The sequence below is a fragment of the Pygocentrus nattereri genome, chromosome 22, assembly GCF_015220715.1.
Source record: "Pygocentrus nattereri isolate fPygNat1 chromosome 22, fPygNat1.pri, whole genome shotgun sequence".
NCBI classification, from domain to species: domain Eukaryota; kingdom Metazoa; phylum Chordata; class Actinopteri; order Characiformes; family Serrasalmidae; genus Pygocentrus; species Pygocentrus nattereri.
Genome location: NC_051232.1, coordinates 19,484,211 through 19,504,781, shown reverse-complemented (window position 1 = coordinate 19,504,781; position 20,571 = coordinate 19,484,211). Strand labels below are relative to the sequence as shown.

General features: G+C 39.5%; 2 protein-coding genes across 4 annotated transcripts in view; one reads left to right on the top strand and one right to left on the bottom strand.

Annotated features, from left to right (window-relative positions):
• The window catches only part of casq1b (calsequestrin 1b), a 40,850-nt gene extending 30,627 nt beyond the window's left edge, over positions 1-10,223 (top strand). The window contains exons 2-12 of one of the 2 annotated variants that reach the window (XM_037532631.1): positions 1,231-1,324; positions 2,387-2,487; positions 3,210-3,321; positions 3,433-3,506; positions 4,260-4,390; positions 5,770-5,815; positions 5,939-5,993; positions 6,115-6,215; positions 7,384-7,458; positions 8,573-8,972; positions 9,010-10,223. In XM_037532631.1, coding sequence (XP_037388528.1) covers positions 1,231-1,324; positions 2,387-2,487; positions 3,210-3,321; positions 3,433-3,506; positions 4,260-4,390; positions 5,770-5,815; positions 5,939-5,993; positions 6,115-6,215; positions 7,384-7,458; positions 8,573-8,972; positions 9,010-9,074 — 1,254 coding nt within the window. In that variant the 3' untranslated portion in view covers positions 9,075-10,223. Of the gene's footprint in view, positions 1-1,230; positions 1,325-2,386; positions 2,488-3,209; positions 3,322-3,432; positions 3,507-4,259; positions 4,391-5,769; positions 5,816-5,938; positions 5,994-6,114; positions 6,216-7,383; positions 7,459-8,572 lie in introns of both variants that reach the window. The other variant, XM_017722972.2, reaches the window with a different exon arrangement.
• Positions 10,224-12,465: 2,242 nt separating this feature from the next.
• Positions 12,466-20,571, bottom strand: wu:fd46g04 (endonuclease domain-containing 1 protein). Of its 2 annotated transcripts, XM_017722964.2 has the most exons (3): positions 20,334-20,571; positions 14,134-14,381; positions 12,466-13,311 (listed from the first exon to the last, which is right to left on the bottom strand). In XM_017722964.2, exons 1-3 carry the CDS (start codon positions 20,365-20,367, stop codon positions 12,805-12,807), a joined length of 789 nt encoding a protein of 262 aa, XP_017578453.1. In that variant the 5' UTR covers positions 20,368-20,571; the 3' UTR covers positions 12,466-12,804. The 2 variants fall into 2 exon arrangements, with proteins under 2 accessions (XP_017578453.1, XP_037388661.1); XM_037532764.1 differs by lacking the exon at positions 20,334-20,571 and having other exon boundaries at positions 14,134-14,464.

The window sequence follows — 20,571 nt, the reverse complement described above, 5'->3', positions numbered from 1 at the left end:
TTGTTGTAGTAGTAGTAGTTTATTAGGTCATGTTGACTATCGGTTGGTGGGGCATCGCCCCATTAAATGACCACTGGGCTTGTTACGTGACTTTAATGCATGTGGTTTGAGCTGGTTGAGTGAAGTTTTAAGGTTATACTTATATACGGTTTCTGTAACCATTGACTTCTAGTGTTTGTTAGCAACAAAGCCTCCAGCAGTGAACTAAAAATGTATAAAATGAATGTATAAAATTAATTTGGTACAATTATGTTTAAAAAGTAAAGGTATTAATCGTGTGCCATTGAGGGTACCAGCTCAGTGACAGCATTTGGTATAGATATATATATTAACTAGCAATATTGGGACCAGATCTGGTTCAGTTTCAAGTGATTTTAAGCACATTTAACACATTAAAACTGCAAGTGTTCATGATGCTGCTTCTCTGGCTGTAATGAATGGAGAGCTTGGCTGGTTTTGAATGATCTTAATGTGTAGCAGCTGCAATAAACATTGTGATTACTCATCAGCAGGGGTGAAGGAAAGGAATATCTAATGATGGAAACAAGCAGGGCACTGCCAGTTTATGCAATAAGAGAAAAAAAGATTTGAGAATATCTACTAGCAACTCTTGTCCTCTGCAAAATGGAAGGTCTATTGTCTAATTCTGGCAGACATAAGAAGAGGGTCTCGCAGTGAGCGTCCAGTTTGGTGGATGTTTGCGTGTCCATGTATGTGTGTAGGCTTGCATATATGCACAATTCTCCTCCCTTTTAGCCTTTTAGAAATGTACTTCTACCTCTTCTGTCTTTGGTTGGGACAGCTGTCCATCAACAGCTCTAACTTCGCAGGATTAGTGTAAACAGCTTGTTTTGTTTTTTGCTTTGATGGCTGCAAATATGCAAAGAAGTGGTCCGGCAGGGCTGTGCACATGTTTAGCATGTGAGAAATGCTCCAAAGATCCCACCTGGTGGTGCACAGTGCTCAATGGGCCGTTCTTCGGTGAAGGTCCTCAGTTTTAGCGGCTGTACAATCCTAAGCTTTCCCAGCGAGACGCTTTGGACCCAGCTGTTACGAACACTCACACATGCGCACGCACGTACTTAAGGAGCTGGGAAGCTATAAGAAGCTCTTGCTTGATCTTGCAGCTTGAGGCCTCGGTTGCACATTGATATACATCAGAGTGTTTGGCTCTCTGCCTGTCTGCACATGTGTGATTGCTGCAGTGATTCTTCCTCTCTTCTCACGCAGCTTGCTGCCCAGGTGCTCGATGATCTCGACGACGAGGATATCGGATTCGGTCTGGTGGATGAGAAGAAAGATGCTGCTGTTGCCAAGAAACTGGGTAATGGCCTCGTACTGCAATCTCTGAACCCCAACACAATAATCGCATGCTCTGTTCTGCCGCTCAGCCACCATCACTCTAGCCTCTCAGGGTAGTTGTAAAACACACAAGGACAAGATTAAAAGAATCACTCTTCCTCCTTTGACCATATGCCAGATTCAAAGGCCTGGTTTACAGCTACCCCACAGTGCTGTAACATCTGTAGGAAGCACTGGAACTAGAATTCAACCAAAAGCAGTTCTACATCGAACCATCTGTAGCACCAAAAGAAGGGTTCTTCTATTACTACCCTTTTAACAATAATAACAATAGAAGAACCCTTTTTGGTGCTATATAAAATCCATTTCAAAAAGGATCTATTTAGAATGATATAACACATCAAACTGAAAACCCTTTCATGATGCAAAGAGCCTGAGTGTTAATGGTTTCTTATGGAACCTTTTTCCTTACTAAGGAAGCCTTGAAGAACTTTTAAGTGTGTATATTTAGACAAATCACTATCAGCTGTGGAATTATTCAATCCAAATTTTTTATCCAAGTTCAGTTATGAAGAACCACATCTCAGTTTGCATTGTCCCTGATGGTCATGTAATGATCATATTAATACACATTGGGCTAATATTTCGTCTGAGCTCTGAATTGCATACATTTGCTTGGTGGTAAACAAAAACTTGCTTCCTTTCTTCTGGACTGCCTTTTCAACCAAGTCTCCCAGGTGGCTGTTAGGAATCTCATTTTCTCTATAGGCTTTAATAACTTTTCAAAAAAACTAGGTTTGGAAACTTCTGTTTTTCTTTACCCCAGCGACCCTAAGGGAGAAAAATGCATCTCATGAACAAATGAAAATGAATTGAGTTGCCTTAATGGCTGCTTTGACTGGAAATGAAATGAATGAATGGTGGACTCTGTACTGTAGTTAGTAATGTTGTGTTTTTATTGCCTAAAATTAAGGGCAGTCTATTCTACTGTGTACAACTAACTCTAGATTACAATGACTTCATCATATTAGCACTTACAGGATTGACGGTAGTTGTTTGACCCAGGATACTCTGTTTTGGGCAGGTTTGGAGGAGGTGGACAGCATCTACATCTTCGCTGATGATGAGATCATCGAGTACGATGGCCAGATGGCTGCAGAGACGCTGGTGGAATTCCTCTATGACGTGAGTCACACTGATCTGGCTCTCTGAGCTTGGCTTGGAAACCTGCCTACGAGAGTTCCAGTTGTTATACGTAACTCACTACTTACATCTGTCTCCATCTCAGAATCACAGAGTGAGTTTCTAATGGCCTGTTACGATGGTTCTTATTCACTCAAACTGACTACTAACTCAGTGCTAGTGACCAGCTGTTTGCGTTCAGGTGGTCATAAGCAACTGATAAATTTATCAAGTGAGCTAAATATGGACCTACTGGCATGGACCAGAGCCAGCTGTGCTCACCAAGTGTCAGAGATTGGTGATATTAACTTTTAATTAAAGTCATGTGCCAGAGGTTTGGTGCATGCAGATGGTTTTCGAGACTTTTCAAGGTTATCATGACGAAGTTGCACTGAATTGGCTAAAAATGTGTAAATGTGCAAAGTTAGTATTCAATATATAGATGATGCCGAAAGCAACAACCAATAGCAGCATTTTTGCTGTTTTTTTGTGGTGAATGATGTCATTGGTCCATCCCATCAGATGTACATATTGTTTACTTGACCAATGACCACATAACTGGTACAACTGGTTACATTCATGGCTTTGTCAGCTATGAGTGGAAGGTATGTGGATAAACTCAGGCATTTATATCTTTAGGACTGGTACATTGACTGTGGTCAAGCATTGAAGCTGTATTGAAGTGAAATAAATTATTAATGACCCATTGACCTCATTCTCCTCAGGTCATTGAGGATCCAGTGGAGATCATTGACAATGAAAGGGAGCTAAAGGGCTTCTATAACCTTGATGAGGACATCAAGTTGGTGGGATATTTTAAAAGCGAGAATTCTCGCCGTAAGTATAGATCCGAGACTGTATATGCTGTCCAGTATGATCACCCAGAAGCCTGTTTTGCCCAGTCTGTATTTTATACTAATCTATATGTTGATCTTCTCTATGTTTCAGACTTTATTGAGTATGATGACGCCGCTGAAGAGTTCCATCCCTTCGTCAAATTCTTTGCCACCTTCGATCCCAAAGTAGGAAAAGCCCATTATAGATATTTTGAACTACATAGCATTTTAGATAAATAGTACATTAAATGACATTAGACAGACATTAGCTGGTCCTCTGAAAATGACATACTGAAAACAATTTTTAATAATATAATGGAAATAAGAGTTACTGCTGCTTTTAATATGGTGCAAAAATATAACAGCATAGTTTTAAACAAATACGTCAGTGTATTCAAATATGTGTCATATTTATTGTCACATGACATGTATCAATTACAGTGGCCCCAAAATATTTTTGGACGTTTGTGCCAAACATAGAAATGTATTATATTCAATGTGTAAGGAAACAAAGTGTCAAAGCAAGTGGCGTTTCCATTAAACAGAACAGATTTTTGCAAGTTTGCATCCAAATGTACACTTAAGAGTTCATGATAAGCCTTATTATATAATAATCCTGGAATTTGAAGGGATCGAAGTCTCCAGGTAATTTTGGAGTCACTGTATGTAGGACAAAAAATGATTTGTTTTTTTACAGAACTAATACAGAACTAACAAAACTGTATTTATATATTTAAATTTTTCATCTGATATATTTTGTTATAATGTTAGGTGTATTTTTATGGGAGCCACATCAGTGCCATGCTGTAACCGCTTAAATGTTCAGTATATTTAGTTGTAAACATAAATCTTGTAGTAATCGTGTTATTATGCACTTACTGCTGCTGTTGCTTTTGGCTATCAGCTTTCCTCACTCTCCAAACTGCTGCGTCTGCACAGATTGCCAAGAAACTGAAGATGGACCTGAATGAGGTGGACTTCTATGAGCCTTTCATGGAGGAACCCGTCACCATCCCGGGAAAACCATACACTGAGGCCGAGCTGGTCGACTACATCGAGGAGCATGAGAGGTGTGTTCAGACTGTACTTTGCAGATACCCTGGTTTCTTTAGAAAGTTGAAGAAATCAAGGGTGTTTTAGTGTTTTCTCTGCTCAAATAAGCATCATTCATTTAAGGAATGGATTGTAAATTAAAGACAGGGGAAATATTGATTTTGATTTATGGATAAATTGTGTAACGTCTTAAACTATAATCATAAATGTCAAAGCTCAACAGAAATAAATTGTGTTCAGCACGTTTCCCCTTGTGTCTAAACTGCACTCCGAAAGTTAACTTTAATGAAGGCTTAGCTCCACCCACACTCAACACATCATGTCATCTTTGGAAAGCTTGTTTCCTGTAACTAATGTGTCCAAATATGACTAGTTAATTTGTACTAAAGCATTCAAATGTTTATTTTTTTGGTCGGGGGTGGGGGAATGGTGGATTTGGGGGTGGGCGGGGTTGTTGTTTCCACTGAATAATGCAATTCTGAATTCTGTGGCCCTTTTTAAAACCATTTTTTCTCAAAATCCAAATTTTTCTCAAATAAAATCTCATCTTCTAGATAACCTGCATTCATGAAACTTGGTGGGATCATTGCTAAGTGTATTCAGAATTTTTTTTACTGAGGGAAACCCTAAGATAGTGCCCATGGCTGGAATGATGTACCACCGGAAAAATGTACCACTAAATAAGAGTGCTTTTATAAAAAAAATCATTGTTTAAAATTTGTTTATTAATGATAATTAATGAGGTCATAAAGACCTTAAAATCACTAATAAGCATTTACAACCCATAAATAAAAAGGCCAACATTGGCCTGTTTGCCTAATAGTGAACACTCACTCATTTATACTGTTAAACCTCAGATTTTGATCTTTACTGATCTTACATTGTCTTTTTAGCAGTCAGCATTAAATCTGTCATCTTAATCAAATATTCATATCCATCAGATATAACAGTTCACTTTTTTATCAATGTTATAACTGTTTATTAATGACTTTTATTGTGTTTATGACCTAACTATTAATAATGAACAAACTAATGTTAAACCATTCATAAACCCTTTATAGGGGTAGTCTTATTTCAAAGTGGTAATCTATGATTAAACAATAAAACAATGAGATTGCAACAATCTGTTCTGTATATTCCTTTATCTGAAATGCACTTTTGCAGTTGTACCACAATTTTAATTCTAAAGATAACCAAAAATGTAAAGATGTTTAAGATTTTCAGTACTCAACTGGCAAAGATTACTGTGACATCTACTGCCCTATTCACAGGTAGTGACCATTAGAGAGAGCCAATAGCTTAAAAATGCCTAATTTTGTTCCAAGTTCACAACATAGATGAATCTGTTAAGCTCACAGTGTTGTTGAGGGACTGAATCTGTTTCTTCTCTTTTCAGACCAACTCTGAGAAAGTTGGAACCCCATAGCATGTATGAAACCTGGGTAGGTTTGATAGCATCAATGCTACATACATTGTTAAGATATCCCCAAATTTTTAGCTTTACTAATAGAGACACATCATTTATTATGACGAAAATTATTAATATTGGGTTTTTTCTGGTTAAGGAGGACGACATCAATGGGCAGCACATTGTAGCCTTTGCAGAGGAAACTGACCCTGGTACACTGAACATCTCAACCCCATTAATAGTTCATAACAGTGAATGATAACAACCATGTGGACTTTATTTCACTCTATTCTTTCAACATTCTGCTATTGTGTCTTTATTGACACTGGATAGATGGTTTCGAGTTCCTGGAGATTTTGAAGGAGGTGGCCCGCGAGAACACCGAAAACCCTGACCTAAGCATCATCTGGATTGACCCAGATGATTTCCCTCTGGTGAGAGCCTCCACACACCTCACCCTAAACCAGATCCTACTCTTATGATCGTCTAAAGTTCACAATTTGTGTGATGCTTTTGGCTAACAAAGTATCAGAGAAACAGATGGACTACAGTCTGTAATTGTAGAACTACAAAGTGCACCTATAGAGTAAGTGGAGCTGATAAAAAGGACAATGAGCGTAGAAACAAGGAGGTGGTCATAATGTTATGCCTGATCGGTGTGTGTAGGTGACTTAGTGTGTCAACCATGGTGAAGAGTATTCTGCTGCTGTTAACTTTTTGTTGATAATGCTAGAGAAAAGGGATTGTCTAGCCCTGCAAAATCAACAAAACAGGTCACTTGACCAGGGACGGTCAAACGTTTGCATATGACTGTAAATGATGTATGGAATGCTGGCTCTTTTTCTATCTCCATTTTTTGACGTTTTTTAGTTTTTGACGTAATATGAAAAAGTCTGTTACCCTTTACATTGTGTGTAAGTTTAATGAAGAATGGACCAAAGGAAATGGCCCAAAATGACTTGGAAAAAATTCTGGTTCCACTGACCTACATTAAAAGTAAAGTAGCTGTTTTTCCTTCTCCTGTAAAGTTACCATTTGAGATGGTTTTCTTCTGACAACAGCAAAATACGACATTATCAAATGTAAAACGCAAATTCTTCTACTGTCAACTTAATACCGGAAGCTCAATTAACTGAGACATTTAACCAAGCTACTTCCTGTTCTAATTGTAAAGATGCACAATTTTTTACACTGTAAACAAATTAAACGTCATGCCAGCTTGAAACTAACAGTTGCCTCAAATTAGTTTAGTTAAACAATTTTCTTAAAAAATAAATAAATAAATAAAAACTTTTTGTGCTGCTTTGTAGGTTTTTCCATAAAACGCTAAGTTAAACTTATTTAAAAGAAAAAAGGGTGAAGGCTTCCTCCTCTCAGACTTCTGGAGAGTTGAATAGTTAAATTGGTGGGCAATTTCAGCTTATAAGGAGGCAGCCACTTTCACTGTATTTCGAAGCTCAACTTAAACTGTATTTTGTAAACCAAACTTCAAAGCCATGCTAAAAAAGTAAGTTAAGTGAGTGTTTCGGTAAAATAAGGTTAGAATAGTGAATTAAAGAATGTCTATAAATCATGAATGACCTCTGTGTGTTTGTCGTCCAGCTGGTGCCCTACTGGGAGAAGACCTTCGGCATTGACCTCTCCTCTCCTCAGATCGGCGTGGTGGATGTGACGGATGTAAGGCCACTGCCTGAAGAGCTGTGTTAAAAGCCTGTTCACTGCCTGAGGGGCTGTGATACGATGCCTGTCCGTTGCGTGAAATAGTCGGCTGTGGTCTGTAAGAGAGGGTTGTGTGTTCTAGTCCTGTTTGCTGCCTTGCAAACTCCTTATTTTCAGACTGTCTCTCACAGGCTGTGTGTATCTTGCCCGGTACTGCTGTCCTGGCCTGCCTGTCTGTATTCAATGCTCCTGTCTCTCCTAGACTCTATGTTAGCCTATACTTCTCTTCTAGCCTGCCACTGCTGGTCTGTCTCTATGTTTAAATCACATTGAAATTTCTGAAGTATTTATGAGGCTCCGGTTTTGCCATTATAATCATGTACACTGCACAATCAGAAGTACTAATTAGGGCCCAAACTGAAGGGTCAGCCCTAATAGTGACAGTACACCAGTGGTAAATGGTGACAATGATGACTAGACATTTTACCTGACGATGACAAGAGGAAAAACCTGTGATTATGACTTTGTCACAATATCCATTGTTGGTGCCATCATGTTTTGAACATGCAATAAAAAAGAGGTGCCCAACTCCAGTCCAGGAGGGCCCGTGCCCAGCACAGTTTGATAGTTAAACCAATTTAAACACAACCATTAAACCTAGCAGTTAACAGATGAGTGTAATCAGGTGTGTTTGAGTTGGTAAATCACCAAACTGTGCTGGACACCAGCCCTCCAGGACCGGAGTCAAACCATCAGAAAAGAGAACAATAAAAGGCTGATATTCCCTTCAGGTTACTTGACAGAGAGGTCAGTGTGGACTGGAAGGACAGTTGCTTGTACTTCGTTTATGCTGCACTTGCGTAGCACATCTGATGTGTATTCTGTGCTGGACTGTCTCTGGGCTGTCTGACTGATTTAATCTTAAGCTTTTTAATAAGAATGTAAGAATGGTTCTGTCTTTTACTTCCATTTCTAACTTATTTTCCCTTTTACTGCATCATTCAGACGGATTTTATCTTTATTCTTATTGTTTATTCAGTTTTTCTACCTGTATATGCTTCAGTTTGTTTCTCACATGGTTTCTCTTTGTCTCCTTTTATTTCTCTCTCTCTCTCATATCTCTGTTCAACAGGCTGACAGTGTTTGGATGGAGATGGACGATGAGGAGGACATGCCCACTGCCTATGAGCTGGACAAATGGATCGAGGATGTTCTGGCAGGCAAGGTTGACCCTGATGAAGATGATGACATTGACGAAGATGATGATGATGAAGCCAATGATGACGAAGATGATGACAACGATGATGATGAAGAAGACGATGACAACGAAGACGCTGATGACGATGACAATGGCGATGATGACGACGACAACAATGATGACGATGATGACGACGATGACGGCGATGATGACGATGAAGATGATGACGATGATGACGATGATGACGAAGATGACGAAGACGATGATGACGATGATGATGACGATGATGACGATGATGACGATGACGATGAAGAAGACGACGATGATGGCGATGAGTGAACTCTTGCTGTCAACTACGGTCAACAATGATTACAACGACAATGTTGAAGACAGTGATGACAATGACAACGATGATGAGGATAATGATGATGACTAAACAACTCTTTCCATCATCTCAGAGATCACTTGTTGGCCAGCACTGGCCAAAAGATGTCAAAAATCATCAACATCAAGTCAAGTTCAAAGTTCATCTTCAGATCTCGTGTCCAAACTTATCACGGTCATCACTACTTGTTATCAGAATCTTCTTGCCTTTCTGTGGACAGCATCAATCAGTGTGAACCCCTCCCACCACTGAAGATTGAGGAGTATTACCTGATTGATCTGTTGACAGCGTCAATGTGTCTACAATGACTGAAGTCAGAGATGGGGACTCGTGACTTGACTTGTGCTCACCTTAACTCACCCTTGACTTGGACTCTAGACTGAAGACTGAAATTTCAGCCAGACAACAAAAGGGACAAAATTGACTAAATTAGGATCACCAACCTCAATGTGGCAACCATTAGTTTACAACATAACAATGCTGTCAGTTTCACAGTGTACTTGTTCAGCCATTACTACACTGCCAGCTCGCAGTGGCATCAGGTTCAATATGTCTTTGAGTAACAAGCCTTTCATTATTGAAATCCTTTTAGTCTGATGGACAGACTGAAGCACAACATGCACAAAAATTTGGTTTTCAAAAGAAAACAGGCAAAACAACTTGAAATGGTTGGCTAGCATGGTTGGATAGCACGTATGCTAGCTAGTGCAATAGCTAATTTCACAGACATTGTCAGCTAATCTGTTTTAAGATTTAGTAAGTTACAGATTAAGATATACCAAAGTTTGAGCTGGATTAGCTATCACACTAGCTAGTTATTCAGCTAGTGTATAACTAGCTAGTTAGCATACGTGCTAGCACTTACAATTAATCATCTTTTCAGATTGTTTTGCCTCTTTCCATTAAATATAGCTGCATAGCACTTAAAGCATCATCAGACTGAAGGTATTTCTATAATGAAAGTTTGCTCTTTGACATTATGTGGAACCTTATATTTTTTTGCGGGGGTTCCCTTCTCTACAATGCAATGCCTGCAGCTAATGACGTGACTAAACTGGAAATTCTCTGCTAAAGACTGAAGACTAAAATATGGTCCAAGCTCATACTCTCAAACTGTTACCTGCTGTTGGCTCAATATACACAGCGTTCTGAGAAATAAAGAGGGAGGCAAACCTTTGGGGCAGCTTTATTTAGCTGTAAGGGCTGTGTCTTGTTGATTTACTGTGTATGTGGGTGTATGTGTGTTTGTGTACCCTTAGGAGAAAAGCAGATTTATATATATATATATTTTTTTTTCGTATCATGCTCCTTCTTGTACCAAAACCATATTTTGTTACTTTCTAGGAAAGGAGCTCGTCTTGTGGAGCCAGACGTGATCTAATGACACTGACCCGCTCCCAAATGCCTCTAGTATATGCTGCTCTTCTTTGGAGAAAATGGATAGCGCAAGCAAAATAAGCTAGCTACTGAAATGCTACTGTTGGCTAATGGCACTGTTCACTTGCAAGAGGGCTATTTTTACTGCATGTCCACACATGGGACACATCTGGATCTAGACGTCTACGCTCCCACTGACACTTAACCCAAAATTTGTCATGGTCGTTTCCATACGGGAACATCTGGCCCCACAAGACTCAGAAAGGAGAAGCCTATGCTAACTAGAATGTCTTAATGCAGCACTGTTTGGGGAAAAAAGGAATGTCCAACATCAATTGACTGTTTTTGTTCAGAAAAAGCAAGAAGAGAACATGAAGAAAACTGACAAAAATACAGATCCATGGTCTTCATTTCAGTCTGTGTGAGTGTGTGAGTGCTGAGTAACACTTTAAACGGGCATTCCAGCCCCAAATTTGTGCTTAATATGTTATTTTTTAGTGTCCTTTAGCATAATGTACTTCAATTTGATCTCATTTTCATGCACTTGTTCATCACTGTTCTTCCACCACAGTACCCAGCATGCATATACATCATCCAACCATTGGGGATCCCTGTGGTGTCAACCAATCCTTACTGCTAGCCTAGCTGCTGATCTAGAGGCCAATCAGTACAAACTAGATTTTAGTGCAATTCTTTCTTTCTTTAGACATCTAAAAAAATCATCAAGAAAACAGTAATTCTAGTTTTATTCAGCATAAAATGAAAACCGGAGACCGGTTTTACCTTCGCAGGTGGGGCCTGAGGGTGGCTGTGTCTTCCTACTTGAACAATGTGATGTTTTTAATATTCAAAAAATGTTTCTAGCTTTAATAAAGTGTGCTAACAGGTGGTTGTCATCTTTACTATACCAGTCTCTTGGGGTCTTTGGGCCTTAATACTTAATACTAACTGACCCTGCCAACCTGTAAGCAGGCCCACATTTAAAATGAAATTCTGGCTATTCCACTGGCGTGTCCTCATATTTTTTGTCACACTCTCAGTGATTTTGTTCTGCAACAGGTCGTTTTGGAGAACTCAAAACCTCACTGAGTTTTTCTCTATTTCTTGCACATAAAGATAATAATCAGTCATTAAATTGGGACTTAAGAGGCCAAAGAGCTCTACTTCTTTTATGGGTACCAAAAGTGAAAGAACATTATTTAATTTACATCTTATATGAAGTTCTCAGGATTGATATCAAGGAAATGTAATAAAAGCTAGTTTTCAAAACACTCACATTAAATAAGCCTACAGTTTCTAAATTTACAGTTTCTGTAAATGTATGATGCTGGGAGATGAAAATGGGAAGGGGCATGAGTGCAAGTACCATTAGCATTAGCTGTCTAACAAACTCTTTGTAGAGTGATAGCTAGGAGATCTTTAGGGATGAAGCAAGAGTCCAAGCAGGTGTGCAAAGCTTTGGCACATCAGAATCTGCTCAGAAAGGACAGACCAGGGCACAATTCCAGCAGCTCCATGTGCTTTGAATAGAACAAGGCTGCTATTGTAGTCTCTTTCCACTAGTGGGCAGTAGAATAGAGTATCATAAATTTTACAGACTTGCCAGCCTGAGCTTGCTATGTGGAAGTGCATTACCATGGTACTATTTTTACATTTAATTCCTTGGCAGATTTACAGTGTTTCCCAAAAGTATTAACACATATGGCATACTTAAAACATAAGTTCATGGTGTTAGGAAACAAAATGTAAAATGAAGTGACATTGCTTTAAAACAGACCATTCCGAGACTCTTCTTGGAAAAGGGGGGTGATCAATATCATCTGAATATGTTGTCAATAAACTTATCACTGAAATCACTGAACAGACAGAGTGTCCAAATACTTTTTGAGGCCACTACTAGATGAGATCATTCACATTTGCTTAATTCCTGACTACTGTCCTTTAGTTGTTTGCCCATCTTTTACTCCAACTCTCTTTTCTATGCTACGCTCGCTCCAAGTCAGTCAGCACTAAAGCTAACAGCACTAAAACATTTTAGGCTGTTCTCAATTAATCAAAGACATCATTTGAGGCTTGTAAAATGACATTTCATGTTTTATTAGAAGCTTTTGATGGACATTTGAAGACAAAGAAGGTATTGGCCAGGCTGCCAATCATAGTCACAGTCCTGGAGTGACTTGTTTATTATTATTATTTAAAAAGCAGTAATACACGTTAAGATCAATTCGCCACAGATATTACGTTAGTAAATCTCAATTAATCTCTCGTATTTCACCAAAACACTACAAAAATAAGAAAAATCTCATTTCTCTGCTCTGATTTTCCCAAAACTAGCAAGCAACAAACCATCCGTTACATATTCGTATCAATTATTATTTTAAGTACAACCCTACAGCTATTAGCATTAGCATGTGCCCTGGAAGATGCTAAACTCTGAGCCATAGTGGTCACTCAGAATGGCTTCCAGCTTCTTCACTTCGACCTTCTGCACACGGCCATTGTTGTCGGGGCCAATGTAGCCCTCTGAGCGCAGAGCGCCACTTCCTCCAGAACAGCAGAAGGCGCTCCAGTAATACTGAGCCACTCTTACGCCATCCCCAATCTGCTGATTTCCAGGGATGACGCCTGTCACGACATAAGCTCCTTCGCATTCCTGCTGCAGCAGAGTGGCCACATCTTCCTCGTAGCGTCTCCACTGTCCGCGGTTGAAGGAGGGGTCCTGTGGAGCAGCATTTGTCAGGGTGGAGGTGGCTAGCATGGTGTCCAGAGTGTGGGTGTGGTAAACGGGGAAAAGGTGGCCCTTGTCATAGCCAGAGCCTTCATAGTCTTTGTTCAGAGCCTGCCGCAGGCCTCGATTGGCTGACGGGATCTTGTTTAGGGACCCCATGCACTCCATGGTTCCCCCGTCCAGCTGTGAAAGAGAGCTGTATTATTTCAGTAAATCAGAACGAAAACACTAAAAGAGCTTGATGTACTCTAAGCTTTGAAACATATTGTTTATTCGACAGTCCATATATGGAAGCAAAGCTATTTTTGTATATTAATTGTATTTATTCAACTATACTATTGAGCCTACAGATGTTTAGCTCCACCCATTCATGTTGGAATGTTTCAGCCTGGACTGTTTTTGGATGGGGCCCAACACAGTACAATCAGAACAGAGGTTCATGTACACTCAGCTGACAATGTATTAAGTATAAGCACCTTGTGCCTATATTCATGGGCCATTTTATCAGAAACACCTACCATATAGATGCACTGTGCAGGTGTATCATTACTGACAGTAGCCCATCTGTTGCTGCTGCAAAATTTGCCCACCCTCTGCCTCATCTATCAATGCAAAATAACCACCATAGGACCACCACTGACCAGATATTATTTGGGAACGGATTATTCTCAGCCTAGGAATGATGCCAACATGGTAGCGGCATGTTAATGGGTGTTGTTTTGGTAGAAGTTTGAGGAACAGCAGCATTGGATTGATAATAGTCCTGCCATGAATACTCAGCCAGCTTTGGTCCTGTGGTCAGAAACTGCCCACCGATGAATGGGTAGAGGATAACCAACATAAATATTTTTTAAAAAGTTGGAAAAATGTTACCAAAGGTCTGTAATTGTGCACCTACAAGAATTGCCACCCAAGTAAGTGCATCTAATCAAGTAGCTGGTCAATGTAAATAAAGTTATACTGTAAATACTGAAGCCAGCTTGAGTTTTCTAGTGATACTCTTACCTGCGGCTCCACATACCAGCGATCATCCCTGTCCAAGTCAGTGCGACGGAATTCATAGGCCGAGTAGACGGGAATCTTGTTCCTGGTGTCGTACAGTGTGGCATAGAAGTATTCTGGCTTCTGGTTCTGGTCCAGAAGACACTGACAGATCTGCTCGTAGCGATTATTGTCTGTTTTGTCTTCCAGAACTGTTGGAGGAATTCCTCCGACAAAGAACTGCGGGCATCGTGTGAAGGAAGTGACTTCGGCTAAAGAGATAGCAGGAAGTAGAACGAGGAGCATGAACGAGCTGTATGGCATTGTGCCGGTTATTGTGATACAGACAGGGAAACACAGGAGTCTGCTTTGCTTCTTAAATACTCCAGATACACATGCAGGTGTGCATATGCAGTAGAACCCAAAGCTATTTTTATCCGTCATGTTATTTATTGACCACCAAGGCAATGTAGCTGCAAATTTACATGGGAAAGACACAGCTTGTTAATAGTGATATATTGAAAGTTCAGCTGAGTGCATGAGCCACAGAATACAGCGCACTTTGAGGCTTTTGGGACTGTATACTTTGCCCATTTGCAGAGACCTGTGATTTCCATTCACTAGTCAACTGATCCCTGAAAATGCCACCTTTTCATCACGGACATGAAAGCAACTGACTAAAGCTGGTCATTTGAATTGGTTATTTATTTGGCTTGCATTGTCTGCAATGTTATGGTTGTGTAGTTTGTTTGACAAAAAATGATTAACGTTGAAGGAGGAAATGTGTGCTATCTGTACTTTGTACTGTCACTTAAGTCTGTCTTTGGTCTCGACTAACACCTTAATACCTCAGTTCATGTGCAAATCATAGTAGTTACTGATTAATGACTGAATAAGAAACCTAGGGCTTGAGGGACTAAGCAAAACACCATGGTAACATGCTGCTGTGATGAACACTGATCGACCCATGGTCAGAAAAGTCATTCATTTATCTTGCAGAACACATAGCAAGACACTAGCTCACTACTACCTCACCTGCTGGGCGATGGCCAATATTACCGACACATTTACCAAACTAGCATAGATTGTGTGCGCACTGAATAGGTGTGAGCGGATCAATACTGAGGAATCGATATTTCAGATCCTGACAATTCAACAAGGAACAGAGTTGAGCACAGAACTCCGTGCCATGCAATACAATACAATAAACTACAATGCACAGTGCATTCAACAATAAAGTAAACCACAAAACACAGTGCAATACAATAAAATATGATATACAAGTGGAGCACAATATATTGCAAACAATGCTTAATTCAAAGCTAATTTAAGTGCTGTGTAAAGAGATGAGTCTTCAGTCTAAGTTTGAAGACAGCAAGAGACTCAAGAGGAGGAGTTCATTCCACCACTTGGGTGCCAGTACAGAGAACATTCTCGACGCTTGTCTTAATAATATAGATATAGTTGACAGTGCTGTTTAAAAATGTTCATTTTCAGTCAAAAAGGTCAAGTGCAATTGAATTTTTATACATATATAACAGAAAACAACAAATAAGGCTCAACAAATTAATGAAATAAAAATTTGTAAAGTAATTAGTGAGTCCACACTTAACCGTTTAACTTCACACATTCTTTCCTTTCAGTTTTTCAAAGAAATTGGTGGATATTTTTCCACAGCTCCAAAGATCAGTCTTAGAAGTTGGATGTAATTTCTGACTTACAATCCAACACATTCAGTGATGCTGGGTCTGGACTCTGGGGTGGTCAGTCCATTGTTCCCACCAGCAGATTCTGTGTTTGAAAAGTACAGCATGATCTCAGCAGTGTGCTTGGGGTCTTTATCTTGATGTGGAACAAAGATTCTTATTCATCCACCAGCGGCTTTGGGAGCAGCTTTTGTTGGGAGGACTCAGCCATAACTCATTAAGATTGCAAGAATGGAAGAAGGAAGAATTAAAGTGCCAGTATTCTCTAAGAAATAGATACAAAACGGTCACCGCGGCAGTACCCCTCGTCGCATCTCAGTACCTTTAATCAGGCATCAGGCAGGTTTGTGCCCTCACCAAGCACAACTACTTTAGAGATTATTCTACCAAAATCTAGTAAATACTGTGAGGGCAATTGCTGACCTTGACAATAATTTCGTGTCTGCACGTCTGTTGCAGAGCCAAGAGACGGCACTCTTTACACCAAAATCCAGAGTGACATTCTTAAAATCTCCTGGTGGATCATCAACCTGGCGATCTATAAACTTGTTCATTTTCAATCCAGATGTTAAGCTTTAGAAAAGTTCTAACTGTTTTTTGACAACATAATGTTGATTTTGTACTTAAAACTAGACCTTCTTTCTGAAACGGGATATTTAGCAAACACTCTTATCCAGAATCCAGAGTCTAATCATGCTACAAATGTTTGGAATCTTGCCCAAGGACTCGTGGTTGTTAGGAGTCAAACCCCAGTTTGCAGTGTGGAAGGCAGCAGTATTGCCCTCCACTCCATTCTTAATGTGAACTAACGACTCGAAGGGTATTGCTTCTACTGTCACTTCCACAGAACACCCACCACATCATCACGTATTGTTAAAGTATTAAAGAATTTAGATTCTTTATTTTAAGTTAATTACACACATCTATAACCCAGGAACAGCTCAGCCAACTTACATTAAAGTCCTTGTAGTTTTTAATAATAAGCCTTAATCTGTATCCTTATGATTTTAGGAGGTTAAATATTTGTGTCTGATAGAAATGGCAATGATAACATCACCCTTCTGTTCCTTAGATTGTCTCCTCTCCATCCATCAGTTTGGGAATTGTTTCCCCACACCAATAAATGTCCCTGAGCTAGACTCCTGATACTACATTAGCTTACCTCTGTAACATAATGAGACGGGGCCTTTTGTCTACCAACTGCTGTATATGTAAAGGATGATATAATGTTTTATTGGCAGCCTTGTGTTATCTTGATTTTGAGATCTCTAAATCTCTGTCTAAACCAAAAGAAACAGAAATGTTCTATGTAAGTCTGTTCACTCTTTACTACAGTGGCATTCGTTATCAACAAAACTGTGTTCTCTGTTTGTTGTATTGGATATTGGTGCTACAATGAACAGGAACAAAAGCCTATAACCTTTTTACACAGGCATTAAATTGGATTCGCATCAGGAAAACCTAACAACAAAGCAAGAGCTCTAGCTTGGCAGGACAGATTTACTATGCTGTTCAGTTCAAAGTAGATTTTAAATGTATGGCTACTGAAAAATCAAACGTATAAGATTTTTCCCTTAATCCAAACATAGTTCATCAGCCACAGCATGTTTAAATGTTAATTAAAAGAAAGATGTGGGTGAGACTTTCAGTACTGGTTATCTAAATTGCAGCTCCAGTGCAAAACTGAAGAACTTCAGGAGCCAAACATGTCTTGGACATACCTTTGAGAGCTATATCTCGGAGAATGAGGCCATTTGAGTAATCGCTGCGCACACAGGTGCTTTTCACCCATTTTTCCCTAGCAAACAGTGTTAAAAGTAATCAGAAATTGCTCTAATTGACATGCTGAAGGGAAAACTCCATATGCTGAACAGTTTGTAATGTTATATAATTTGTTGTCTGTGAAAAGAGTCCAAGTTAATTCTAAGTAAAATACATTTACACTGGGGAAAAGTGTAGCAGGGGTTCATAGCAAGGGTGTTCAATCTTAACCTGCAGCCCGACCGGCCCTTTGTGGCTTTCATTCCAACAAAGCAGGAGGTCGCCTGATCAGCAGTTCGAAGACTGAAACCAACTTACTATACAAGTAGAATCAGGTGAGCTTTGAGTGAAAACCTGCAGCCACATCAGCCCTTTCCAGATAAGATGGGACGCACTGGCTTTATAGTGTTCAGCATTCTGACTGAACATTGAAAACACAGTTAAATCCAATGAGTAATTAAATGGTGCAAAAACCACTGGCCTTCTTAGACCTATAACAATGTACAACATAAGTTGTACTTTCAGCATTTGAAATACTTTTCAGTCCAGGATTAGGCTTAGTCTGGGTCTGGGAAATCAGCCCTTAGTATAAATAAAATCAATCAGCACTACAGTATATCTCTGTTGTCGGAAGAAAAGCTCATATCTCCAAAATGGTAACTTTGCAGGAGAAGGAAAAAACATGCTTTACTTTTAATGCAAGTCAATGGAACCAGAATTATTTCCAAGTCATTTTGGATGCTTTCTTTTGGTCCATTCTTTATGACATTTCCACACAATGTAAAGGGTAACAGGTATGTTTAAATTATATCAAAAACTGAAAAACGTCAAAAATGTTGATATGAGGTTGAGGTTATATGGAAGATGATTCCCACATTTGAAATACATTTAACATATCCAAAGTAGTTTATGGCAGGTTCTCCTCAAGTGACCAAAGTATGCACTTCATTAAGAGAGCAGCTGTTTGTAATGCGACTTGGTATAAACCTGATAGATTCTCTGACAAAGATATAAAGCTTCGTTCTGATGGAAAAGAAGATGAAGGCTGGTAACCAGTTGACATCTGAAGAATTTAATGCTTCAGAAACCTCCATCAGAGAAAGTTGTTACATGAAATGGTTAGAAATGTGCTGTGTGATGCCTAAGACCGTAGCTTAGGGCCAAGCTTTTGAACACTCAAAAACCGACGGAGGTGGACCCCACTGGTCACTCTTTGTAGCACCAATCATGTGTAGAAAATGGCTTTTGTTTAGCAGAGGAAGCATATCATACTACATAAATGCTAAGAATATAAATCAATTATTACTCAAATTTCTAAATGTTTTTTCCATTATAACTGAGCGTGCATTAAAAAACAGCTCACTTTACTTTGAAGCACTTCATCAAAGTACCTACTTGGTTATTTGGCAAAAACACATGACTAATGATGTCCAAACCATGTTTGCCCCACAACCACATGACTGCTTTAGAAATTGATTCAGCAGAAGACGACCGATATGGGCTTCTGTGGTTTCAAGCCAAAGCCAGACACTTCAGCTATGGTCACATTACAAGCCAATTTTTTGCTCAAATCCGATCTGTGTGACAGGATGGTTCACACTCGTTTAGAAAAGTGATTTAAATCTGTCATTAATATGAACGAAATAGTGTCCTGAAACATGCACATCCTACTCAGTAACGTCACGTGAATGAATCACGTGCATCACATGTATCATCAGCAAACAAGCTAAGGACGCAGAACGAGCTTCGCTGTGAATTAACTCTGAACAGCTCTCAACTTCATTATTAGAGTGAAAAGCAGGAGAAAAAGGTGAGATGAGCTAATGAAGATGTATAACTAATAAATATTAGTTATACATCTTGAGCCTCTCAAAGCGATATCACTTTAATCACACCAAAACACATCATGTTTGTTACTTAACAAACACATCATGTTTGTTTGTTTTTTTTAATCACTAGAAGGTAAAAATTTGGACTTTTGGACAGAGGTGTTGTTCCTGCTTTTAGCCACCAGGTGTCATTAATGAGCACTGTTTTTAAAAGCCTAAAATGAAGAACCCTTCATTTTGCCATTACTAGGTTTCTGTGAGGCTGTGAGATGGCCCCCAGCCACCAACTAAAACTAAATAACCCAGACTTCAGTGTTGCGCCCTTGGTGAAGGCCATCACTTTTGCTAAATTTCTGCATATCTCAGTGGATGAAAGCCATTCAGAGTGGTTTCATGTGAAGTGCTTCATTCTAGAGAAACTTGGGCCCAATCCCATTTCTTCTTTTTACCCCTACCCCTTGCTTTCGAGCGTCACCCTAACCCCTTGGAATGGAGGTAGTGGTTGAAATCTTGCCCTACGAAATGGGACAAACTTCAAAAAACTTTGCTTCATTAACAGGCTACTAGCGGTGCTCTATAGGCGACCCGGCCTGACTTCAGTGATGGGACAGAAGGGAAGTTCAGCAACCTCCTGCTGGGCTTTAGTCATATTTAGGGCATCAAATGCTTTCAAAGACGAGGAATAAGACAATTATTTATTATCACTTACCTTAAATGGTGCAGCAAGTACATTCTGGCACTAGAACTGCTGAACTATTTAAGGTGGAATGGGAAAGTTAGCTAGCTAGCTAGCTACAGAGACATTAGCATGCTATTGTGATGTTTATGCTTATTACAAAGAAAATGACAATAATACATTGAAACAACAATGATAATAAACTAAAGATAATAATGATTATTGTAATTTTTTAGCAGAGGAAATACTTACATTTGTGGGTTTCTTTGGTCACTTGCGCAGCCATCTTGCCAGTTTTTCTTTTATTCTCATTTGAAAAGCCTCTGAATAACCTCCGTTTGAAGGGCCATGTAGCCCTAACACTTCACCCTACCCCTCTACCTCAACAAAAATTGTGACACCCTTACCCTGGACGTGAACACGCAAAATAGAGGGCTAAGGGCTGAGTGGTAGGGGCAAGGGGTGAAATGGGACTGGGCCTTAGGCTCTG